The 23,427-nt window shown below is 32.7% G+C and overlaps 2 protein-coding genes across 3 annotated transcripts; both read right to left on the reverse strand.

The window, feature by feature from the left end:
* Positions 1 to 289: 289 nt before the first annotated feature.
* Positions 290 to 4,642, reverse strand: LOC132723283 (uncharacterized). Its single transcript, XM_060707955.1, has 6 exons — positions 4,453 to 4,642; positions 3,404 to 3,525; positions 2,091 to 2,184; positions 1,684 to 1,714; positions 806 to 913; positions 290 to 429 (listed from the first exon to the last, which is right to left on the reverse strand). Exons 1-6 carry the CDS (start codon positions 4,574 to 4,576, stop codon positions 339 to 341), a joined length of 570 nt encoding a protein of 189 aa, XP_060563938.1. The 5' UTR covers positions 4,577 to 4,642; the 3' UTR covers positions 290 to 338.
* A 2,042-nt stretch (positions 4,643 to 6,684) lies between these two features.
* On the reverse strand, positions 6,685 to 14,388 carry LOC132723285 (nuclear factor interleukin-3-regulated protein-like). 2 transcript variants are annotated; one of them, XM_060707959.1, is made up of 3 exons: positions 14,216 to 14,388; positions 10,411 to 10,479; positions 6,685 to 9,372 (listed from the first exon to the last, which is right to left on the reverse strand). In XM_060707959.1, exons 2-3 carry the CDS (start codon positions 10,466 to 10,468, stop codon positions 8,534 to 8,536), a joined length of 897 nt encoding a protein of 298 aa, XP_060563942.1. In that variant the 5' UTR covers positions 10,469 to 10,479; positions 14,216 to 14,388; the 3' UTR covers positions 6,685 to 8,533. The 2 variants fall into 2 exon arrangements, with proteins under 2 accessions (XP_060563942.1, XP_060563943.1); XM_060707960.1 differs by lacking the exon at positions 14,216 to 14,388 and adding an exon at positions 12,615 to 12,767.
* Between the last annotated feature and the right edge of the window lie 9,039 nt (positions 14,389 to 23,427).

The raw sequence follows: 23,427 nt of genomic DNA on the forward strand, positions 1-23,427 counted from the left end.
TTGATTAGTAAGAAATGTAGGGAATGTATGCTGACCAATGAAAAACATCAAATTCAGGAATGTGCTTAAAACACGTTTTAAAGCCAGGTTAGATTTATTACTTACACATGTAGTTTCAACTGCTTACATTTACCTTTTTTTGAAATGGGAACCCACGCAGTTCTAAAAATAACAGACGACAAATTCCAAGTTCAAGGCAGGGGTAAATCCATCATACAAATATAGCAATGTATAGGATTAACAACTAAAATACTCGGGGGAAAATCTCATTTAATAAGACTCTTAGTTCTTTTTTACAATGAAGTATTTAATATGGTTAAATTATTAGAAGATTCCGTTTATTTTCCGACATTGCACTGAACGCTACCCTGGGAGCACGTGCATGAACCACGCCCACTGATTGAGAACGCTGACCCGTGCTGGTATACTCTGAAAAAAGATAGATGTTGGTAATAAAATTGTTATTTCAAACAAAATGAAAACTAGCGGGAATTTGATACTCAGACATTAAAGTTGTGTTGTTTTAATGGTTTTAAAGCAGTAAGTCATCAGTAGAAGAAGACAAAGTTTTCATTTGTACTTCTAAGATGACTATTCCATTCTCATTAACGTTGGGGGGTATATACTGATTAACATGTAAATATTTTGGGATAAAACAGTTTATACAGTTTAGTATAAGTCAACAAACAAAATATTTTTTAAGACTTAAACTAATGTATGTATATTTGTGACTAATACATTAACTTAAGTGTTTATTAATAATATATTAATTTTGTTCTCGAAGGAAAGCAAAACAAGCACTTACAAGCCGTCAACAAAACAGTTGTGTCCTGTGAACGAGCAGATAGCAGCCCCATCATCGCACGTGCACTGTAACCCGTGCACTGTAAAATCCTGTCCGTGTGTGTAGGTACTGGAAATGAACATACATCAAGAGGAATGTAACTTTATATATCTTCATGCCATGTTACTATGTTAAAAGCCATATTTTAATGTTTGCAACGTTTTGATATCACAGGGATACCGATCGAAATGGCCAGTATACTTTTGGCACTATATCAACAAACAACAATTTTACCCGTGTCATGTTAAATATCTTTATTGTATCATAGTTTGGAGACTTGACTATTGAAAATGTATCAGTGTTAAAATTCTATGCCTATAAATGCAAAGTGCGTTAACTGGAGTGCAATTATTTGTTACCACTCGCCCCTTCGTACAAATCAGATAGCCTCGTGTTTCGATGCTCTTTCTATTACATAGACTTGTCCATTTCTTCAAGCTAAACACAATTATTCATTACTTTTTATGAAAATTTCAAAAAAAGTATGTACTGACTGAAAATGGAACAGTGCGAATCATGATCAAACGCTATGAATGTGCCCCGTTAATTTTGGTCGGCACTGGTCGCATATTGTCAGCAGGCTAAGTATCTAATAACGAGAAGCAGTCGATCCATCCCTGGTACATTAATGGCAATTTCAATCCCCCCGTCCGATGCGGGTTCTTTCAAATAGACATTTCGCCCATGCTTATTTATAAAGGCCTTTGATGCTGGCAAAAAGGGAGGTCAAATTATCACTACTATTACAGTGTATTGTTATTATTATTATTATTATTATTATTTTTATTATCATTATTACTATAGGAATTGTTTGCTTATATACATGTATATATACCTACACCCCAAAAGTTACACAGTCCAATGCTTGTCCTGAAAAAAGTATATAAGGTATTCTGTTTATTTTTGTTATACATGTATATCGTATCAAACGAAATTTAACGCATTTTGAGTAATAAAAAACGCTGTTAAGCACAGACGTTGAATTTTGACATTTCAAAGGAAAACATAAATTCCTGTAATCTACTAATTCACACGTCTTTTACATATTCTTGGAAATCGAGCATGAATCGGACTATTTCTGGCATAGTTCGCTACTTTTCATAACTTAAAAAGATCGAAATATCAAGATCAGCAACATAAAATCTTGCTAGGCAACTGCTCCCTTCACGCAAATACACAAAATCAAAAGACGAACACTCGATAATTATGATTGAACATAAATTTATATGTTGATAAAACTGGTTACCATTTGGGATATGATGAGCTTGTTTTGTTGCATGCGCACTTGCACATTGGTCTGCTGGTGATATTGACAAATAAAAACTGTCCACCCACGCGATCTGAAAAAAATCAAGCAATAAAGTCAAGTGTTGCTGTTGGTTTGAAGAAAAATATTGTTACCCCTACCCTCCCCTGCCTGCCCCCCCCCCCCTGACACACACACACACACACACATATACCACAAACATGGTCGGATCAGATCTCATGCGGGAAATATATGAATAAATGTACACGTGGTAAGACGCTTCATTAAGGGTTGGATTGACCTCTGCGGCGAGTGGTAAAATTGCTGGTTTTGCATCATTTGGCTCGCACCACAGTGTTCGAAACCCGCCATGAACTACCTGACCACCTTACGATTTCTTCTCATTTGGACACTGCTTCTATAGGTTTTTTATTTTTCAGATTTTTACCGTAAAAAGGTACTGTAAAACAGTACACAGATTTTAGTCACATGGTACACTTTTTGGGGAAATTCACATTTCAAAAGAAAGTGAGGGGTATTAAAAAACAACAGTATCGATATGACATAAAATCTAAACCAAAAAATAAATATGAATCGGACTTTCGTGACAAATTATTGTAAAGTGGGTATACATGAGTTTTTATTTTCAAACTACATGTATATGACCCATTATTAACATGGCATTACTCTTTCCCTACTTGTGCCGAAAGTGCTTTTTCCTAGCAAGCAGCGTAGAGACAGGCCAGGCTATACATCCGTGCAGTCTGACCAGGCTCAGCTCTAGGCTACCGATAGCTTAATTTTGGTATTTTGCTATTTACATCAGCAGCATGCCTTCAAATTCATGCTATATTTTATGATTTTTTTTAAATGTACTCAAAAGTAAAAAACACCATGTATTGTAAAGTAAACAGTAAAGTAAACAAAGAAAATAATTTACAATTTGCAAACTGCACTTGCAATCCACATAAATTAACAGCACTTGCAATCCACATAAATTACCACAAAAAAGGGTAAAAATAAGCAAAGTAGGAAATACAAAGTACTATAAAGACTACAAAATCGATCTTAATCGCACATAGCATCTTAATTATAACTTGATTTATTTTACTTTCTTAAAATCTTTGTACTCGCTCATTTTTTAATTTTGCTTGTAATATTTTGGATCATTTTGAGGCATGCAGCTTTAAACTTTGCCAAATTCTGTTCCAAATTCAAAGCAAGGCAGTTCCAATACAAAAATTCAGCAGCTTAAGAGTCAGTAGTTCACTGTACAGTATAGTTAGTTTCTTGATTTACTAATAAAAGCATACCTGTCCATTACTGTCGTCTTTCAGTTCATAATATGTGTCACCGTTACTATGGTAAATTCCACCACTTGACGTGAAGCACGCGCCATTTGCCAAAGTTCCTATAGTGGAGGCCAAATTCGCCGCTAGAATGATTATATTTCATTGTAAATTATTAAAATGAATAAATTAAGAAATACATAAAATATGTACAAAAAATACGTCTGATAATGAATCAATATGTAAGCAAATAATGCAATTATAAATAAGCATTATAAAACCCAGCCGTTGCCTAAAATGTCTAATTATGATTCATACGACGTTGAGATCATTTTCTTCATCTAAATTTCAGCTCGTACCGTTTGCGTAGTAAGAAAGGGTCATACATCAGTCACTTGTAGCCTCCGCCCATCCCAAGGAAAACGGACCCCTCCCCTCCTTCCGTCAAAGACCACACTCCTTTCGCACTTTCGGCTGTACACGCCGACATATAAAACCAAGGCATTAACGCTGCAATGCGAGGACAGACAGAGTCATATATATAGTGGCCTTTTTACCCTCGCTATATCACGAACTGTCAGGACGGAGCTGAAATTTTCTGGCGCCTTATTCGGAGTCTTTTTCCCTCGTAAACATTTGTGTTGACTTTAAAATTATTTTCCTTCTGATGTAAAGTAGTGGCTGTAATTTGCGAGTACATATTAATACTGCTATAGACTCAAGACCTTCCAGTAACTAAAATTTGTATATGGCTGAAGTTTTTATAAACCGGTGCTAAAAAACAACATCTAAAGAAACTATTTACTTATTCCTACATTCCTTATGTTTAGTTTAGCTTTTCCTAAAAGATACCATGATCTATCAAACAGTCAATAGCTCCAATTGGTTTTGTGATTAAAACACAGTCAAATTATATAGATTATTTATAATGAAGCATTATTTAATATTATTCATACTTATGGAAAGCCATAATTGTCAAATCAATTGTGTAATATCATGAAACGTAACAACGTAATACAATATGCAACATTTCAATGAGTACGTATCTTACTAATACAATTGTTTGTACTCACGATCTTTCACGGCGACCACGTTCGGTTCGTTGACACACAAACAGACACCCTGGTTCAGTGACAGGGTAATTTTCCCACACTCTGTCACCAACAAAATTGCGGAGAATACAAAAATGCTGAACATAATGAAAGTATTTTGTAAATGGTACTAACTGACCCTTTTTATGTCGTCTCAATTATCAAAGATAAGAAACCATAGGTCAGTGATAATATGTAAACCGTCCTAATCTGTTGATGTACATTTATATACAGTTAATTGATATAAACAATTGTTTGTGAACAAATAAACATGTGCTTTATTTAATTATATGAATGTGCTTTATTTAATTATATGAATGAAATATAGCATATACGAGTATGCTATGCCTACATTCGGAAAGCATCAGATATTCCTGTAATCATTTTTTTGTGACGCGTAGAAGACGATGTGATCACATTGACTAACATAGACAGGGTTCGGCAGCTAACTATGGTCTAAGTAGTTTGCAAGACAACGCGAATACTTTTAATGGTTAGACTTTAGTGACGTCACGAATTTACTCTATTAGAGCACCACCATAGGAATGGTCTCTCTGACGCCAAAGTGTTTGCGGTCACCGAAAGAACATGCTCGGCGCATAGACTTGAGCCAAACAATTTTCAACGCCAAAACCCTGCCCTAGTCAACGAAATCTTGACATGCGCAGTGCATCGGCTATAGCCAAACCCGAACCCTGACTTAAATATTGATAAATATTGTCTTCGACTTTCTACCACGGAACCAGACATTGTTGCAATTATATCTCACCCTCGTTAATCGATATCTGATGAAGGCCTTTATCTTTATTTTCTCGTTAGCTTTTTATTTTTGGTGTCCAAAACGTTACTTATTGACCAATTACCTGAACGTATGTATTTTTTCTTTCTTTTTTTCAATTAGTAAGTTACAGTGAGTTAATATTTTGTATGAAAGTCAAAATACTACTTTGTATACATTTTGATACGTTATTATAAACAACTGCACATTAAACGCTTATGTCTTCAGATAATAAATATCCAACATGCTCTTAAACTATCAAACTCATGTTGACCCTTTCTATAAAAGGAAAAATGTATTCTTTTCTTAGGAATAATGTGCCACGCTGTAACTATTTAACAATCACGCCAGCAATAGCGCTGAAAATATTTAACAAACTTAACCAGTCACAACGCTCACCTGAGCAAACTAAACAATTAAGTGAGCTATTTTGAACAATCCTAGCCAGCAAAAATGCTTTATCTAGCCAACTAAGCCAGCAATAAACTTAAATTAAAGTGCTCTTTTTAGCAAATTAAGTCAGTAATTATAGTAATCTATTAAACGAACGGTCAGCAAAAGCAGACCAGCAACAATTCTGTATTTAGCAATCTAACCAGCAAAAGTGATTTTTGGAGCAAACTAAATCAGCAAAAATGCTCTTTTGAGCAAATAAAATCAGGAAAAGTGTTTTCTTGAGTAAACTAAAATAGCATAATGCTCTATTGGGCAAACTTAATCAACAAAAGAGCTTTCTTGAGGAAACTAAATCAGCAAAAGTGCTCTTTTTAACAAACTAAGTCAGCAAAGGTTCCCTATTGAGCAAACTAAGCCAGCAAAAGTGCATTTTTTTTTAGCAAAGTAAGACAGCAAATGTGCTCTTTTGAGCCAACTAAATCAGCAACAGTGCTCTTTTGAGCTAACTAAGCCAGTCCAAGTGCTTTTTAGCAAAACTAAATCAGCAAATGTTCTTTATTGTGCAATCTAAGTCAGCAAAAGTGCTCTATTGAGCAAACTTAATTATTGACCCATTTGTATCTCCGCATTCTTTGTCTTTCAGTTCATTTCGGTAAATCCGAGAGCTTTCCGCGTAACGCTCGCGGCTTTGTGAATGAGCAAATTTTCCCGCGCTTTATAAGGGAAACCTGAACCCTGGCCTATTTCAAACAAGAGTTGTCCGTAAGGCAACGCGCTCGACTATTCCGGGTGCAAGGCAGTAAGAAAAGAGGGATAAATTTGTAAAAAGGGACCGGTGACCCTCATGTCTAGATAATAATGGATAAAAAGTGTGGTGAAGTTTCAGCTCAGTGGTTTTGGAGAGCTAGCATGCAAAACTTTAACCAAAGTGTGACGCCGACACCGACGCCGAGGTGAGTACAACAGCTCTCCCTATTCTTCTTGATTTGATGCTAAAACATTTGTGGGGGAAATGATTAACAAAGTCATGATGAAAATACGTGTGCCTTTATTGATTTTCAAACAAATTAACGCTAACAAATAAATCACAACTATCTGAGTACCCGAGTTTTGATGATAAAAAATTGTTACAAATAATACAAAAAAAAGGATTTCTGTATCTCCATTTTTTCAATGTTTTCAACAATAACAAAATATCTCCATTTTTTTCAATGTTTTCAACAATAACAAAATCTAAGTATTGATGATTCAAGACTTGGCGTTCATACTTAAAATAAAATACAACACAAAATGAACGGACACTTAAGAATCCCTGAAATGCAAACAACATCAACAAATCTAAAATCGTTCAAGTAAGCATCGTTGTAAAATAATACATATACAATAAAAATATTTCTATGAAATGTACTGTTTTAGATTGAATTGTTAAAAAAGCAATGACTGAAGTTTAACCTTCTGCATGTTCAGTAGACTAGAAACTAAGTGGATTTATCCTAACGTTAAATATTCTCCTTGCTTATTCCTAAACCAATTACAAGAATTCTAAAATAAATTAAATATTGTTAAAATTCCTAAAATGTTCGATCGTCGTAAGTGGGTGATATATATATATATATAGCATTTATTCCATTTAATCTGTCGCGCTGCTGCTCTTCATAGCACCCATTAATTTCATTAAAGCCGCATGCTTTCGCAGTAAGGGCTATTCTTTTTGCCTATTTTAAGATCTTATTTTTTGTAACGTGCGCCATGTGGAATCTTAGTTCACTTTACAATATGTTAAATTTGGTCCAATGGAATATTAAAATAAACTTATCAAACTCAAACTTATGTTACTTTTACAATTTCATAAAAAAACAAGAATCTGTAGGAATGCACCTTTAATTCTGACACTAATAAACAAATACAAGTACTTCAAATTTTAGTGCGTAGATCATACATACAACCTTTTTTACTCTTTTACAATGCTATTTATGTTTTATTTTACTTTTGAAACTAATTTCCCTCGTAAATATATACATCAACAACAAATATACGTAACACATCAACAAATAAATCCCTAACTTAAATAATGAAACTTTTGCAAGAAAAATGCATTGTATTACAATAATAAATGAGCCGTGTCACGACAAAACCAACATAGTGGGTTTGCGACCAGCATGGATCCAGACCAGCCTGCGCATCCGCGCAGTCTGATCAGGATCCATGCTGTTCGCTAACAGTTTCTTTACTTGTTATAGGGTCTGTAAGCGAACAGCATGGATCCTGATCAGACTGCGCGGATGCGCAAGCTGGTCTGGATCCATGCTGGTCGCAAATCCATTATGTTGGTGTTGTAGTGACACGGCTCAAATTAACCTTAAACTGAAGGTTCTACCCCTCGTAACTGAGGATTTCAGCAAAGCTGAAAACTTGACAATATAAACTTGAAATATTCAAGACAACAAAATGTCCGTCTACTCTTATAATTTTGGATTATTGACTTCAAATTTACTTATGACGCTCGGATATTATTTCATATCGTTAACGTCATCTTATCTTAGATGACACTTTTATCATTTTTTATGCCAGATACTTGAAAGATTTTTAGATTCATCTATCTAAACATAGTTTTTCGCAATGTCCGTGAGCTATAATAAAGAGGTAAAAATCATAGACCATCAATTATTGAAACGATGCGGGTGCTTTTTCTTTAGAAATCTTACTGTCTTCAGAGAATCGTGTCCCTCTCTTGGGGGACTGGTAGCACTTTTTTCTAATTCAACATTTATTCTATCCAGTCATTTTCAGATAAATCCTTATACAAATATCATGTTCGATGAGGTATCAGGGTTGTTGTCTCAACAGTATGGAATAGTTGAGTCTTTTATATTTCGAGAAAATTAAACACTAAGAGTTACATACCAGCTTTTGCATTCTTTCAACTTGGTCTGATAAAATTTGGAGTTTGCATTTTATGTCAGAATTATTAAGTTCATTTCCACATTTATCGTGTGTCAAATCTAGTGGGTCATTAGAAATATCAGATTTTCCATAACTTGACATTTGACCCTCCGTTGACAAATTATTGTTTCGTCTGTCGATAATTTTTTTGTCGTCTGCTTCATATTTCAAAGCACTACTTTCTGTGGAGTAATTTCTTTTCATAGATAAGTTTGCCGGTATCGTATTATCATTAAACATAGTCCTTTTTCTTTTATTCCCGTAGAAGGATCCATTCTTATCACCGCTTTCTTTGTCATTCAGTTCATTTCGGTAAATCCTAGAGCTTTCCGCATAACGCTCGAGGCTTTGTGAATGAGCAGGAGTTACTGCCCATACAATTGCGTCTTCCATAGGTGTATAGGCGGATTCCGCTAGACTTTCAGCGCGTGAGTTATCGTTCATCGAGTTACTGGAACAGTCGCTATAGTCCGAGGTATCAAAATTTGAGGTATCCCGTTGATTGTTTGAACTTTCAAGAAAACTGAGCGTTCGTTTGCATTGGTGAAGGCATTCTTCGCGGTCAGATGAACTAAGAATGCTTGCATTTTTTGGTATGTTGAATCTTTCCTTCAACAGATCCAGTTCCCTTTTCAAAAGGCAATTTTCTTCCTCAAGGGCAACAACTCTAGCTCTAACCATACATTCGTACTGACGTTTATTCTCGCGAGACTTCTTGGCGGCCAAGTTGTTGCGCTGCCTCTTCTGCCAGTAGCTGTTGTCTTTCTGAGTATCGGGTACAAGTTGTTTTGTATGGAAGCGTCGTAGTGCCAAACCTGAAATATTTTTATCTCTTAATTAGTAGATACTAAGTCATAATTAGTAGATAGTAAGTACTAATTATTAGATAGTACGTGCTAATTAGTAGATAGTAAGTTATAATTAGTCGATACTAAGTCATAATTAGTAGATAGTAAGTACTAATTAGTAGATAGTAAGTGCTAATTAGTAGATAGTAAGTTATAATTAGTAGATACTAAGTCATAATTAGTTGATAGTAAGTAATAATTATTAGATAGTTAGTACTAATAAGTAAATGCTAAGTCATAATAACTTCAAAACTGTTGTCAGATTGACTATATTCCTCGGCATCAGCCATGTTAACAGAATGCAAGCAGCGATTACAATATTATAACTTAGTATGTACTAATTAGTACTTACTATCTACTAATTATGACTTATTATGTTCTAATTAGTACTTACTATCTACTAATTATGACTTATTATCTACTAATTAGTACTTACTATATACTAATTATGACATAGTATCTATTAATTAGTACTTACTATCTACTAATTATGACTTATTATGTTCTAATTAGTACTTACTATCTACTAATTATGACTTATTATCTACTAATTAGTACTTACTATATACTAATTATGACATAGTATCTATTAATTAGTACTTACTATCTACTAATTATGACTTATTATCTACTAATTAGTACTTACTATATACTAATTATGACATAGTATCTATTAATTAGTACTTACTATCTACTAATTATGACTTAGTATCTACTAATTAGCACTTACTATCTAATAATTAGCACTTACTATCTACTAATTATGACTTAGTAACTACTAATTAGTACTTACTATATACTAATTATGACTTAGTATATACTAATTAGCACTTACTATCTCCTAATTAGTATTTACTGTCTACTAATTATGACTTAGCATCTACTAATTAGCACTTACTATCTACTAATTAGCACTTACTTTCTACTAATTATGACATAAAAACATTTCAGGTTTGGCACTAGGACGCTTCCATAGTTTTGCACGGCGCTGTTGTGATATTGGAATATGCGCAGATAGCACGTTTCTATTCATCGTGCGTCTAACTGAAAATAAAGTGAAAAAATCAGATGACTTTTATTCAAGTATTCAAGAATCCGACATTTTAAAAAAGCACAAAAACATATTAAATGTTTGTGGTTATTAGTAGATTCCTTTTTTTTAAGTACAAGCGAAAAAGTCAGAAGAAATACGATTATACAAGATGTCAGTTCATTCAGTCTAGGTGTTTTGTTTATTTATTTATTTTTTCTAAATAGAAATAGATTTTATTTATTTTGATAATATACATCTATACATCTACAATTTGTAATATATTAAGATAAAATCAATTTTAACGTTCTATTTAATATTTCCGAAGACACTTTGCTCCTCTTCACACAAATATTCACTTTCGTATTTTTTTAAAAAAAAAAATCGAACTTTTGTTGAAGACTCGGGCACACAAGCGGGAAGCAGCATATATCATACATACACACATATATATGGTACATATAAATAATACAGCGCATGCGCAGTGAGTGAGAAGTTGAATCATTTGATTAGATATATCAAAACTTATAAAACAATTTATATAATTATTCATCCTTCATGACATGGTGCTCCAAGCTAGATAACCTAAAACAAACAAAAAACAACAAATACGAAAACCAAATGAAATATCCCGTGGGTAAGTTAACTGGGTAACCAACGATGATGAAGTATGTTCGAACTAGACAGTTCTCCTGGACCAACCCATAATAATGATAATTTGCCGAATTCGTGTATTAAATTGACCGTGCTTTGATTTTGGAAAAGTTTGAAGTATCAGCCATTTTGATATTAAAATAAACAAATGAAGCTACCATCAGGACTGCATGGATATGTACACTGTTTAAGCTCTACAGTTTGGGCAAAGTCACCCATTGCTCCAGTAGGTTAAGGGTTAATCTGCTATGCTAAATCTTCACAAGTAAATCTACGGGGATACGGACAAAAGCCCCCCCCCCGGACGAAAGCCCCCCATCTAAAGATGACAAGGTGGACAAAAGCGCTCCCCCCATGAAATTAACACGTAAACAAAAGCCCCCAATCAAAAATACAGGTAGGAGACCCCCCCCCCCCCTTCCATCTAACAATCGATTTTGAGAATCTCGTCAGTCTAAATCCGGAACCAAATTGTCTTGAGACAAGTCAAAATCGGCATGTTTAATTGAACAAATAAATGCAGCAAAAAGACAATTTACATTAAGAGTTAAAAGGTAGAGAATTTGTGTACTTTGTATACTTATAATTCATTGATGATGTGAATGTTTCTTTGTTTATTATATATTGTACAGTACAAATGTAAATGAATATTTTCAGAGAATCACTTATCAACGCTTATCAAGGAAATAAAAGTAAAAGGCGCAGACTTGTTCAGATTTATTTGAAGTATAATCCAAGATCCCCCAACACTGGATAGTAATCAGTCTGGTCTATAAACCTGGGGCGGGGCTTTTGTTTTGGTTTTTGTCCTACCTTAATTTTTGATGGGGGTTGTCCTATGTGTAAATTTAATGGGGCTTTTGTCCACCGTGTCATTTTTCAATGGGGGGGAGGGCTTTGTACGGGGGGGGGGGGCATTTGTCCTACACTCAAATATACGTTCTCCACATTTATTACCGGTGGAGAACGAAAGACTTACGCTGTTTATACCAATAAACAAAAGAAATATAATATATAAATGTGCCTTTACTTAGCGAATAACAAAAAATTCATTTTGGCAGGTTAAACGGTCTTATTTCACTACATCTTTTTTTATCTTATTCGTAATCCAATAAGAATGTATTCTTAAGATAAAATAGATAAAGAATCATAAACAATGATTTAATTTTAATTTTCATCATATACATTTACATTTATGTCTATAAATGACCCGCTTCACGACAAAACCAACATAATGGGTTTGCGACAAGCATGGATCCAGACCAGCCTGCGCATCCGCGCAGTCTGATCAGGATCCATGCTGTTCGCTTACTGACCCTATAACAAGTAAATAAACTGATAGCGAACATCATGGATCCTGATCAGACTGCGCGAATGCGCAGGCTGGTCTGGATCCATGCTGGTCGCAAAACCCATTTTGTTGGTTTTGTAATGACACGGCTCATTTATTGAAATATATTCTGAAATGAAATGGTATATATCAATAAAATCTTACTTCAGGTAACGGTGTCTCAGGTATTCAATCCGGAATAATATAAAAAGGCATATGTTCTGGTATGAATGTACTTTAGTTATATAACCACATGCCTACTGAAGTTCACGGACAGTTATATAACTGACAGTGACCTAGTATGGTGGCAAATATGTGACAAAGTTTTCACAACTTATATAAATCGGGTGAAACACCTCGCGACGGTAACGTCACTCTTGAGCGACGGAGATAACCGGTTGTTAACCCATACATGCGTATATTATTTTACATACGTACATTAATTCGCATTAAATAATTTACGAGATTATTTGAGCTGTGATTTAAGTTATATACCGAAACGTGTGGTGAAATGACTTGAACCGCGAAGATAGTTTTAAAAAAGCCTTTTAAACCCTCAGTAATCAGTATTTTTTATTATGTAAATGAAAAAGATTATGTAAACAAAATATTGTTAAAACTGAAGTACTAAATCTTTGAACCGATGATGTAATACTAATAAAAAATAGAGAAACAACAAAAAATAAAATAAAGATATTTAATTTAAAGAGTATTTATGTTTAAGGTTCCCGGAACATTTAAAGTAAACGTGTCAAATTCAATCAAGTACATAATATTATTATTAATAAAAATAATAATAATAATAATAATAATAATAATAATAATAATAAAATAATAATGATAATAATACAACTATAGACATATAGATCTAAGATTGATATTAGGAAGTGACAAACGTAAAGTTATGAAAGAATGTTTAAATTATGAAGGAACTCTTTAAATAGAACTTGAAATTCGTAAACTTATATAACTTTTAAGTAAACTTACATGTATACAGACCTAATTTAATCAATAATCAATAAAATGTCACGCCGGCTTTTCTTACTGAATTTGACAGATGATACATATGTATAATAATAAAAACTATTTATAATTTACTACGCTTATTATATAAATGTATATATTATTAACTTATTATGTACCTATTATAAGGTAATGAAATATCTTATTCCAATTAGGACTTTCAAAAAAATAAATGTAGGTAAACTTACATGATTTAATCAATAGGCGGTACGTGACTTATTGAATATTATACACAATACTTGATATAGTTATAGTAAAAAAGTTCGTTTTGTGAAAATTAAAGTACGTGCGCACTAAACAGTTCTTATGAATATTTATTTTTTTCTATATTTCAAACTCCGAAATGATTTAGATTTGAACCAATATTGCAGACACGTAGTACTTAAAGATGCTCAATAGGCATTTTAGGACAATCAAGTTTCATATCTCGCAAAACGTGGTGCCCTAATAGTTAAACTGTGTATAAATTTGCGTCTTTGCAGCCATTTAAAAAATTGATATCATTTACGTTTAAGAAATGACCAAAGAAACATATTACACATTTACACATACATGTATATATATCGGTACATTTTTGGCCCTGCTCATGTATAGATATTTCTAGTTTATTTTCTACTCTGGATCTAGATCTAGTAGAAGCTGGGACAGAAAGTTACATTTTTAGTCCCAGGTATAAGCTAAATTGGTTTTACTGGCAAACCGACAAAAATATTTTGAAAAATATATACTGTATATTTACTTACATTGAATTGCACTCCTGTTAAAAAAAATCCTTATATAGATAAATCGAAATTATTTTTATTTTAGACCGACAAATACACACAACAACAGGCACGTTCTGTACTGATTAGTTATGGCAATGAACGCTCGCGGGCCTAGTATATATTACGTCATCAATAAATGTTATGTAACTCTTTTAAATCGGATATCTAATATTATCCCCCGGTGCGCCAGTGTTATATAAAGAATTACATAAGCGCATTTATTGCAATTGCGTAACACAAGTAAGACCAATAAGTAATAACATTGTAATGTAGCACGTAGTTGGGTAAAATGGCTGAAGAAGGAAAGGGCGATAACTGCGAATGTAAATAACTGTCAGAACTTCCACGTTATTACAAGTCATAGGTGTTTAAATTAAGCATTTTTACATAGTTTAATTTATGGTCACAATATAAGAATAAATATAAGATTTAGACCAGAGCACTTCATCCTTGAATACTAGTAATTTGAGTGAACGCATTTTCATTTCTAACTATGCGTCACCCTACTGTATTTACAGACTTTTAACTGTCCTTAATTTAATAGGAGTTAAAGATCCTGTAACTCACTTTTTATGGTCTTATATCATAAATATAATGCTCAAATGAAGATTTATCAATATTGTAAGTTCCAAAAAGCATTATTTGTAAAGATATTACCGAATTTACATTTCATGTTAATAAAGGGAGGTAATTAGAAATTTATTTTCTATAAAGTCTAAGTTAAAGTTTTCAATAAGACTTTAATGCATATATTTAAATGATTAAATATAATGTGAACAAATAGATCTATTTGTAGTACATATTTTACATATTCTTCGATGTTTGAAAATTGTTTTAGAAGCATAATTACACACATAAAATTTCACTCAAGTATGGTAACAACACAATTTTGCGTTATCATCTGATTTTCAACTTTATACCCCTAGACCAAATACATGTACTGAACAATTTCGTAAGTCTTTTGTTTATTCTGGATCTTGTATTTGGAACGGCCTTCCTGGCTATATTAAGTCTGCTACATCTGTGAGCCATTTTAAAACCTTATACTTGAGATATTATCACACACTAATGTATACAAATTGATAATCTCCTGTATGTATTTACATTTATGTATTTTAATAGTTTGAATATGTTAAATTCATATTCTTCCTTGTTGCGGGCCTCATGGAAGATTGATATGTTTGTGCAAATGAGTTCTTTCGATAAATAAAGTCTTTATAATAATAATAATAATAATAATATTATTATTATTAATTATTATTATTAGTCGCCGGTAGAAACCGGCGACTATATTTGTAACAGTTTAATATTATACCTATGGTAGGAGAAGCCCTTAAAATCTGAAAATAAAAGCATATCAATTATTGAACAATTAAAGACCACACTTGTTTTTCAGTAATCTCAAAAATTCAAACATATGATAACTTTTTTGAATGAAATGAAATATACACATATTGACATCTTAAAAAGCAACATTACAATTTTCATAAAATGAATCAATAATGTATCACTAAGGATCAGTCATTGAATATTAGGGATACTTTTACTTTTTTCTTTGTGTCAAGCGTTGCTATTTTATGATATATAAATCATGAATGATATTTGAAATGACACTTTTAAATTATTTGGTTGTTTATATTTTATGACACCTATTATATTTCATTATTTTATCTAATTATAAACTCTTTTGTAAGAATCACGTGACTACATGTTGTACGGTATCGTTATAAAATCTATTAATAGTAACAGATTGCTGATAAAAGGTGTGGCAGCTGATAAGATGCAAATCATTGTAATTTTGTATAGATAATTACATAAGTTATTTTTCATTAATCAGTTTCATATTTTATATCATTAGAAAAACCTGTATATACTCATATTTTACACATTAAAAATAAATTTTCAAAACCTTTTCCTTTTTTTCTTGCTAAAGGGTTAAACTTGGCCCTTTCTGTCAAACTTTTGACAAGAAAGTTCAATAGTTTAGTTTAGGTTGAACATCACAATATAATTTTATGCTTAAGAGGCAATATAATGGTAATCGTTGATTTCGTTGTATTCCGTCGGTATATTCCGTCGGTTTCCGTCGCGCAGGTTTCCAAAACGGTATGACGGTAGGGGTCCGGAATCGTATTAGATACATAGAAAAAATAATAAACTATCTTTGTGTTGATAGTTTATCGCACTGAAAATCAATTAAACGTTAATTATATAGTATGTAACGATGGGAATACATGTATTGATTTCAACTAAATTATATATTTTTCGATAGCGCATAATATATGGTGTACAAGATTTTTACAGTAGAATTGCATTGTTTCATGCAATAATTAAACATATGTATTTTCATTGTCACTTTGCAAATATTCGATGATCGGTATTTATTTGTCAATCTGAACAAGTAACCCATACGGATTTCAATGTATGGTACAACAGTATACATGTATGTATAAAGTACAATTACAAGAAGAATTACCAGCATATCACTTGCCTTACAAGCCTCAGTGGCAAACATTATTCAACTTATTGTTCCTCTTATTTTTATACTTGAACCATTAAACTGATATTTCCTTGTATTTATGATAATACAATCATTTTTCTATCCGGCGACTTGATGCTTTAGCATCAAAATCTCTATTATTATTAATCCAAGTCACGACTCGAAGGTAACATGTGATACGAGTCTAAAATGTACCTTTTTTGTATCTTATTTTATCATAGAGACATTAGGTTAAAAAGTGATATTATTTCAATGCAAAGTTAATATTCTGTAACTTGATATTTGTCCTCACTAGAGTATTTGATAAAATAACGATAGCGTCTGTCCAGTGACATGACATACGAAGAAAATATGTTTCTTTGTTCGTTCGTTCGTTCGTTAATGTGCGTCTGCGTGCGTGCATGCGTGCGTTCGTTCGTTTGTTTCATTGTTTAATCATATGGCGGATAATGTCTAATTTAAGCCGTAGACTTTGATAAAGAGAAAAGGATAATACGCTGCAAGCAGCTTCTATATTATAGGAGAACATTTTAGCCCCGAATCAGAATTTCAGTTTTCTTCATGATATGCAATAAAACTGAAAACAATTATCTTTAAAGACGGTCATGTGACAATCTTCCAGGAAACGTTATTATGATTTTCCGCCATGTCGGATATCTCTGATTAGATTTAGTGATTCTATGGGCGAGTTATTCATGGTTATTGACAGAGAATCGATTTTCCAAGCACAGAGAGGACAAAGCATTTTTCTAGTGAACTTCAAGTCAGTGGCAGTGTCACAGAAATAATTCTTAGGACGGACACATTTCATATTGAGTATGGTGTCCCATATGGGTAAACAGTAAATAGATCTCTTACGTTTATATGTTATCCTGGTTCAGTGATAATATCATTGAAAATTAATAAGTATAGCTATGGTGTATTTTTTGATTGCCATGGTCTCATTTTGAGCTTGTAGAAATGAAATTCAATGTCTAACACTAACTGTATTAATCACTGTCTTAAACTGAATTTAACATTATCACATTCGAGCAAGATGTAGTTGTTAATCAGATTTCTGCCTATTTAACCAGATTTCTAGGGGGAAAACTCCAATACCGCCATTTATTGGATTTATTTTTAGCACCCGACTGAGGCTATGCGTTGCTACGCTCGGAGAAAACCGTTAAAATCTATTTTTCGCAGATCCACAGGAAGTTTGTTATCGAGTTATTAAACCTACTCGTGTATGCGACTACAATCAATCTGTGTGTACAGAAAGATATTTCTTCTTTCTGCCTATTACATGCTTATCATTTAAACAATACAATGCTCGGAAATAATGGACTAAAACGATAGATACGTCGGGCAATATGTAACCAATTGTGGACAAAATGGCCCCGGTCACCAGCGCCATACGAATGTTATATGTGGCTATATTTCCAGTGATATGGAATCGAGGTAAGTAACGTTTCTGGGTTTTAGTTTTCTGCGTATTTATATTTGTTCTAATCGTCCTTGTAGATTTACATTACGTAGATTTTTGCTTAATCCAATAGGAGAAATATTCTAAATATTCGTTCCCATGGCAACGAGTTTAGTTGTATAAACCAGAAAAGCTCGCCAGGTGTATCGGAAATATTGAAATATATTTTCTTTAGCAAGGAAACGTATTTAACTAAAATGTTCGATGCCATGATATATTATACTAGCAAACGGTTTTCTTTTAAACATTGAGAATCTCCGTTTCAACTATTTATTCGTGCTGTATGTAATTTGTATTGACTCGATTATACATCTGTTGCTAGGATTATAAGTATTTGTATTGAAAATGAATCTAATTTTATCAACTGTGTCTCTTAACGACGTAATATATCAACTTCTCGCAGCGGTTGCTTCCCCTGATGAAAGCCCCGATCACAATTTCCGGCTCTTTCCGCCAATTTTCGGATAAGGACCTCGAGCATGAAAGACAGAACGCGGGTGAAATTTCGGTCCAACTAAACATGTTAAAGGCCCATTTTGTCTCAGAAATGCTTTTATTTTTATTTTGTAAGTTGTTTTTATTGTTAATGTCCGGTTATATTTTACAAAAAGTTACACATTGGCTAGTTATCACTTTTTGGCAATAAGTAAAGATAAAGTGATTAAGTATCTTGTATGGAAGTCAAAATACTACTTTGTTTACATTTTGCTACTTTTATGAAAAATAATGTCATATTCAGAACTTCTTTCTGCAGGTGAAATGCATCTAGCATGCTCTTTTAAACCATTAAAATAAATTTTATAAAAATCATATTTTCTCTTTTTATAGAAGGATATATATATATTCTTTTCTCGAAGCATAATGTGCCTTTAACCAATTGTATGTAAAACCTTTGTTGATTTAGTTTATATTCATAAAGCGTCTACTTAAATGAAATAAATTGATAGATATTCAAGTAAAAGGTAATTTCTTTCAATATAAATTGACAATACCTAGCTAGTTTTTAATAAATAATTATGTTTAGCGAGCTTAGCGCTTAATGTGACGGTATTACAAAGGAAATCTAGAACCTGGTAAGATACTTTATTAAGCACACACACACACACACACACATACTTGTACAAGTATCTATTTGAGGACTATGATTTATACCCGCTTTTCGAGGACCCTATCTAAATGTGGTCTGAGAAGATTGAATTGACTTAGAGTGGAATTTATATCCGATATGAACAGGCTATGCTATAAAAATTCTATATACACCTCATAGATTAGTAGAAAAACTAAATGAGGACCTGTCACGTTTTGATATTCTTCTGAGGACCACCAAATGAGGACCTTCATTTGCATATTTTACACAATTCCACATCAAATATCGTTATGAGGACTTACTAAAAGTCAATTCGAGGACTTACACTTTTTGCACAAATTCACGTCATACATTGGATATGAGGACTTATTTGTGTAATCAATTGGAGGACTTGTTTACACAATTCCAAATCAGATATCGTTATGAGGACTGTTACTAAAAGTCAATTCGAGGACTTTCACTTTTTGCACAAAATCACGTCATGCATTGGATATGAGGACTTATTTGTGTAATCAATTGGAGGACTTGTTAACACAAATTCAAAATCAAATATTGTTATGGGGACTATTACTAAACACTTATTCTCACGACATTAAAATTTTCATAAATTCTAGGACTGAAAAATGAACTTTCTCGTATATCAAAAATTTATATTCTATTCCAAAATTATAAGTATCTCGACATCTTAAGATATAAAATATTATCAGTACAGATGTCCTAGATTTTTCCCTATGAAAGGTTCTCTAGATAGAACCAGAAAATAAATTTCGTCAATGGCCCTTACAGTTTTGCATATGGTATGGCGATTTTATTTTGTCTCTAAACTTTTTATCATCTATTTATATGAACATCTGGGAATGGGGATCAATCATTTAATTGACAAAAATACATCTTTTTAAAACAACTCATGGCAATGCATTTTATACCGAATATGCTTAAATCTCATTTTCAAAATGAATAACCTTACAAAATTCACAGATCTATACAATGGACGAGTAAGAAAATGTGAACATTACTGCCGAATTCTTCACAGTGCCCACGGATTTGTTATTCAACTGTCAAATGTGAAATAATTTACGTCATCTCATATATTTGACTATTTATTAAGGACTCGCAAATGATTTTTCAATTTTCCCATAGGTGACCCAGTCTCTAGATGCTATGGATTGACAGAAAGAAATGTTAATGCTTTGAATAATATATTTATAAAGATTAAGGATTAACTTACATTTAACAACTCGAAATTTTTAATTACTTATCTCGAAATTTCGACTTATTAACTCGAAATTTTGACTTAGTATCTCAAAATTTAGATTTAGAAACTGGAAATTTCGACTTATTAACTCATATTCTTCTCATCCGTGTGAATAGAAAGATTCTATACTTCACGTGTGGGACATTTGAGGGTGGCCAAAATAGGGCGTGCTGAGGCCTATGTCAACTTTGTTGGGCTGACTATGTTTTTTGTCAAATCGAAAGCTTTAATATTATTACCAACATTTATATAACAACAAGTTCCACTTTTATCAACTTTTATCAACACAATATGAGCTAAAGTCTGAGTAAATAAAAGAATATGAATATTGACAAACGTCTCCTAATAATGTTACAAAAATATTATTAGTATAAAGAAACGTGACAGACTAACTGGCGTATACACTCCACTTAAAACTTAGTTTACCCATGAATATTGCACACTTAACAATAGGGTGGGTTTTGGACTTGTACGTACCTCCACATGATGGTTGTATGTGTGTTTTAGACACAACAAACATCCGGTTAACACGGAAATGTGGAAAGTGTGATTCTATCTCTTACCCCCCCCCCCCAAATACTAGGTAGTTCTCACCATATCTGCTCCATAGAACCTTCTATCTTCAAATTAATACAATATACCTCCAATATTATTGCATTTACAACCCCCGATAGAACGCGAAACTCATAATTATTATCCCGAGTCGAAAGTGAAGCATTATTCACACTACAATGCACCTCTCACTAAATAAATTCAACAACTATATGAACACTCACACAGCACAAGACATACAGTCGCGTAGATTATATACTAGTCTCATCTTCTATGTATATTGAGATGAGTCTATATGCTCGAAACTTACAAGAGAGAGAGATATATTAGAATTTAATAATTATAAAGAAGTGTATCTCCGAATTACTATATATATATGTGCGCTAATATAAGAAAGAATAACCACAATAATGAACTATCACATTTAAATAGAGAGTGCCTCGACTAAATATATATATCTGCTTACCTAATATACTGAGGAGCTGGGTAATCGAAAGATTACAACCTCTTAGAATCGAATGTACGAGTGGGAAACACAACAATTTCAACAGAGGGCGTATTTTAACTAAAAAATTCTCATCAAATAATGGAGTGACGATTCCTGTTGTTTTCTTGTAAGCAAAAAGTATGAACACATCCACCGTAACAGAGAATGAACACCAACTCATATTCTCTCCTTACAAAATCTGCAATAGAGCCTATTCCGGACAGAGTCTATCGAGTACACTGTAGAATGCTATATACAAACAAGATAAGTTTCGATGGAAACAAAGAATAATGATAATTCCAAATGGTAATAGATATGTATATAACTACGCTACTGCGGAGTTGCAATATTGCGCGATGAACGTTCTGCGTATAGATTCATCAAGACAACTTGGCGTGAAAATCTTTAGAAGTGTATCAATTACGCTACACATCGCGGGGATAGACCGCTATGAATATATCTTCTCTGACAGAATATAAAGGCCCAAGATAAAATATGCGCCCTCTAATATCTTGAAGTATCTAATAAACCCATATCGAACATTTAATAATACCATTTTGTGTGTAAATGTGTTGAAGACACCCGAAGCAAATAGGAGTATTAATATACCTCTTCACGCTACGCCTCAACTAAGCGGAACCAGATTTAAGCCCAGTTGGCCCTAATTCTGTATATAATCAAACGGTCGACAGTTTGTACTAGTGCCGAGAGTGGTGTAAAGATGTTGTCGCGATATAAGTGATAGACGCAATTATAGCATTATTATTACTCTGAAGGCATGCGTTTATCACAAAATTGAGTAAAATATAAACACAAAACAGACAATAAATGTAAAGATAATTGCAATATAAATCACTAAGATTATCACTATATCAATTATTACAATAAGAATCTGGTAATACCTCTATCTAATCAAATAATTTTTATTACTTAATCTCTTCTATGTGACAAACCATATGTCAGTAAATTAGGAAAGTGATTAATTAGCTACTATCCATAAAATATAATTAACTAATTAATAAAAGTTATATAACAAAGTATTATTACTTAATGTAATACCAAATCTTCATTACTATGGACACAATAATTTGATGTGTGAGAAATAAATAAAATAATAGCTCTGGCAGCGATAAAAATATGGGTTTAATAAGAGCCTTTTCTGTAATAACGCATAATGACTATGATTTGAAACAATATACTAATTTCACTCAAAGCTGAAGACGATATATAATAATTCCTGCTTATATTATCATCAATATATCGTGTGAGTAACACTCACGCTTAACACAAAAACTACTGTTTGCTTGCGTACACAAGATTAACACTCCTACATCAAATCTAATGAAATTTTATCAGTGAATATAGAAAGACGAAATTACGTAATAAAAAATACTTAGCTTGTTTACTGTTAACCACGATTACTTGTACGAAGAAAGGAAACATACTTCAAATATGTTGAAGATATGCTGTTTTTACTACCCCTTCCTTGCATAAACTATTGTCAATAACAAAATCAAACAAATAAGCTAATAAACTTGAGCTCAAATTCAATCATTGGTGCAGTAGCAATTGTTAAAACATTTTAAAGGAATGTTCGGGCTTTAATACTTCCACCAAATGTCATGGAACATTGAAGACATGAATGTCTTACTTAAGTGAGAATGAGTGCAAGTCCTCAAATTTACTTTTAAGTCAATTCGAGGACTTGCATTTTTTGCACAAATTCACATCAGACATTCGACATGAGGACTAATTTGTGTATTCAATTTGAGGACTTACATATGCTTATAAATACCTCTTGTTTGATATTGTAGTATGTCACAGTTGCATGATAACATAGGATAT

Source organism: Ruditapes philippinarum, unplaced genomic scaffold, assembly GCF_026571515.1.
Source record: "Ruditapes philippinarum isolate M1 unplaced genomic scaffold, ASM2657151v2 ctg7562_1_1_1_1, whole genome shotgun sequence".
NCBI lineage: Eukaryota > Metazoa > Mollusca > Bivalvia > Venerida > Veneridae > Ruditapes > Ruditapes philippinarum.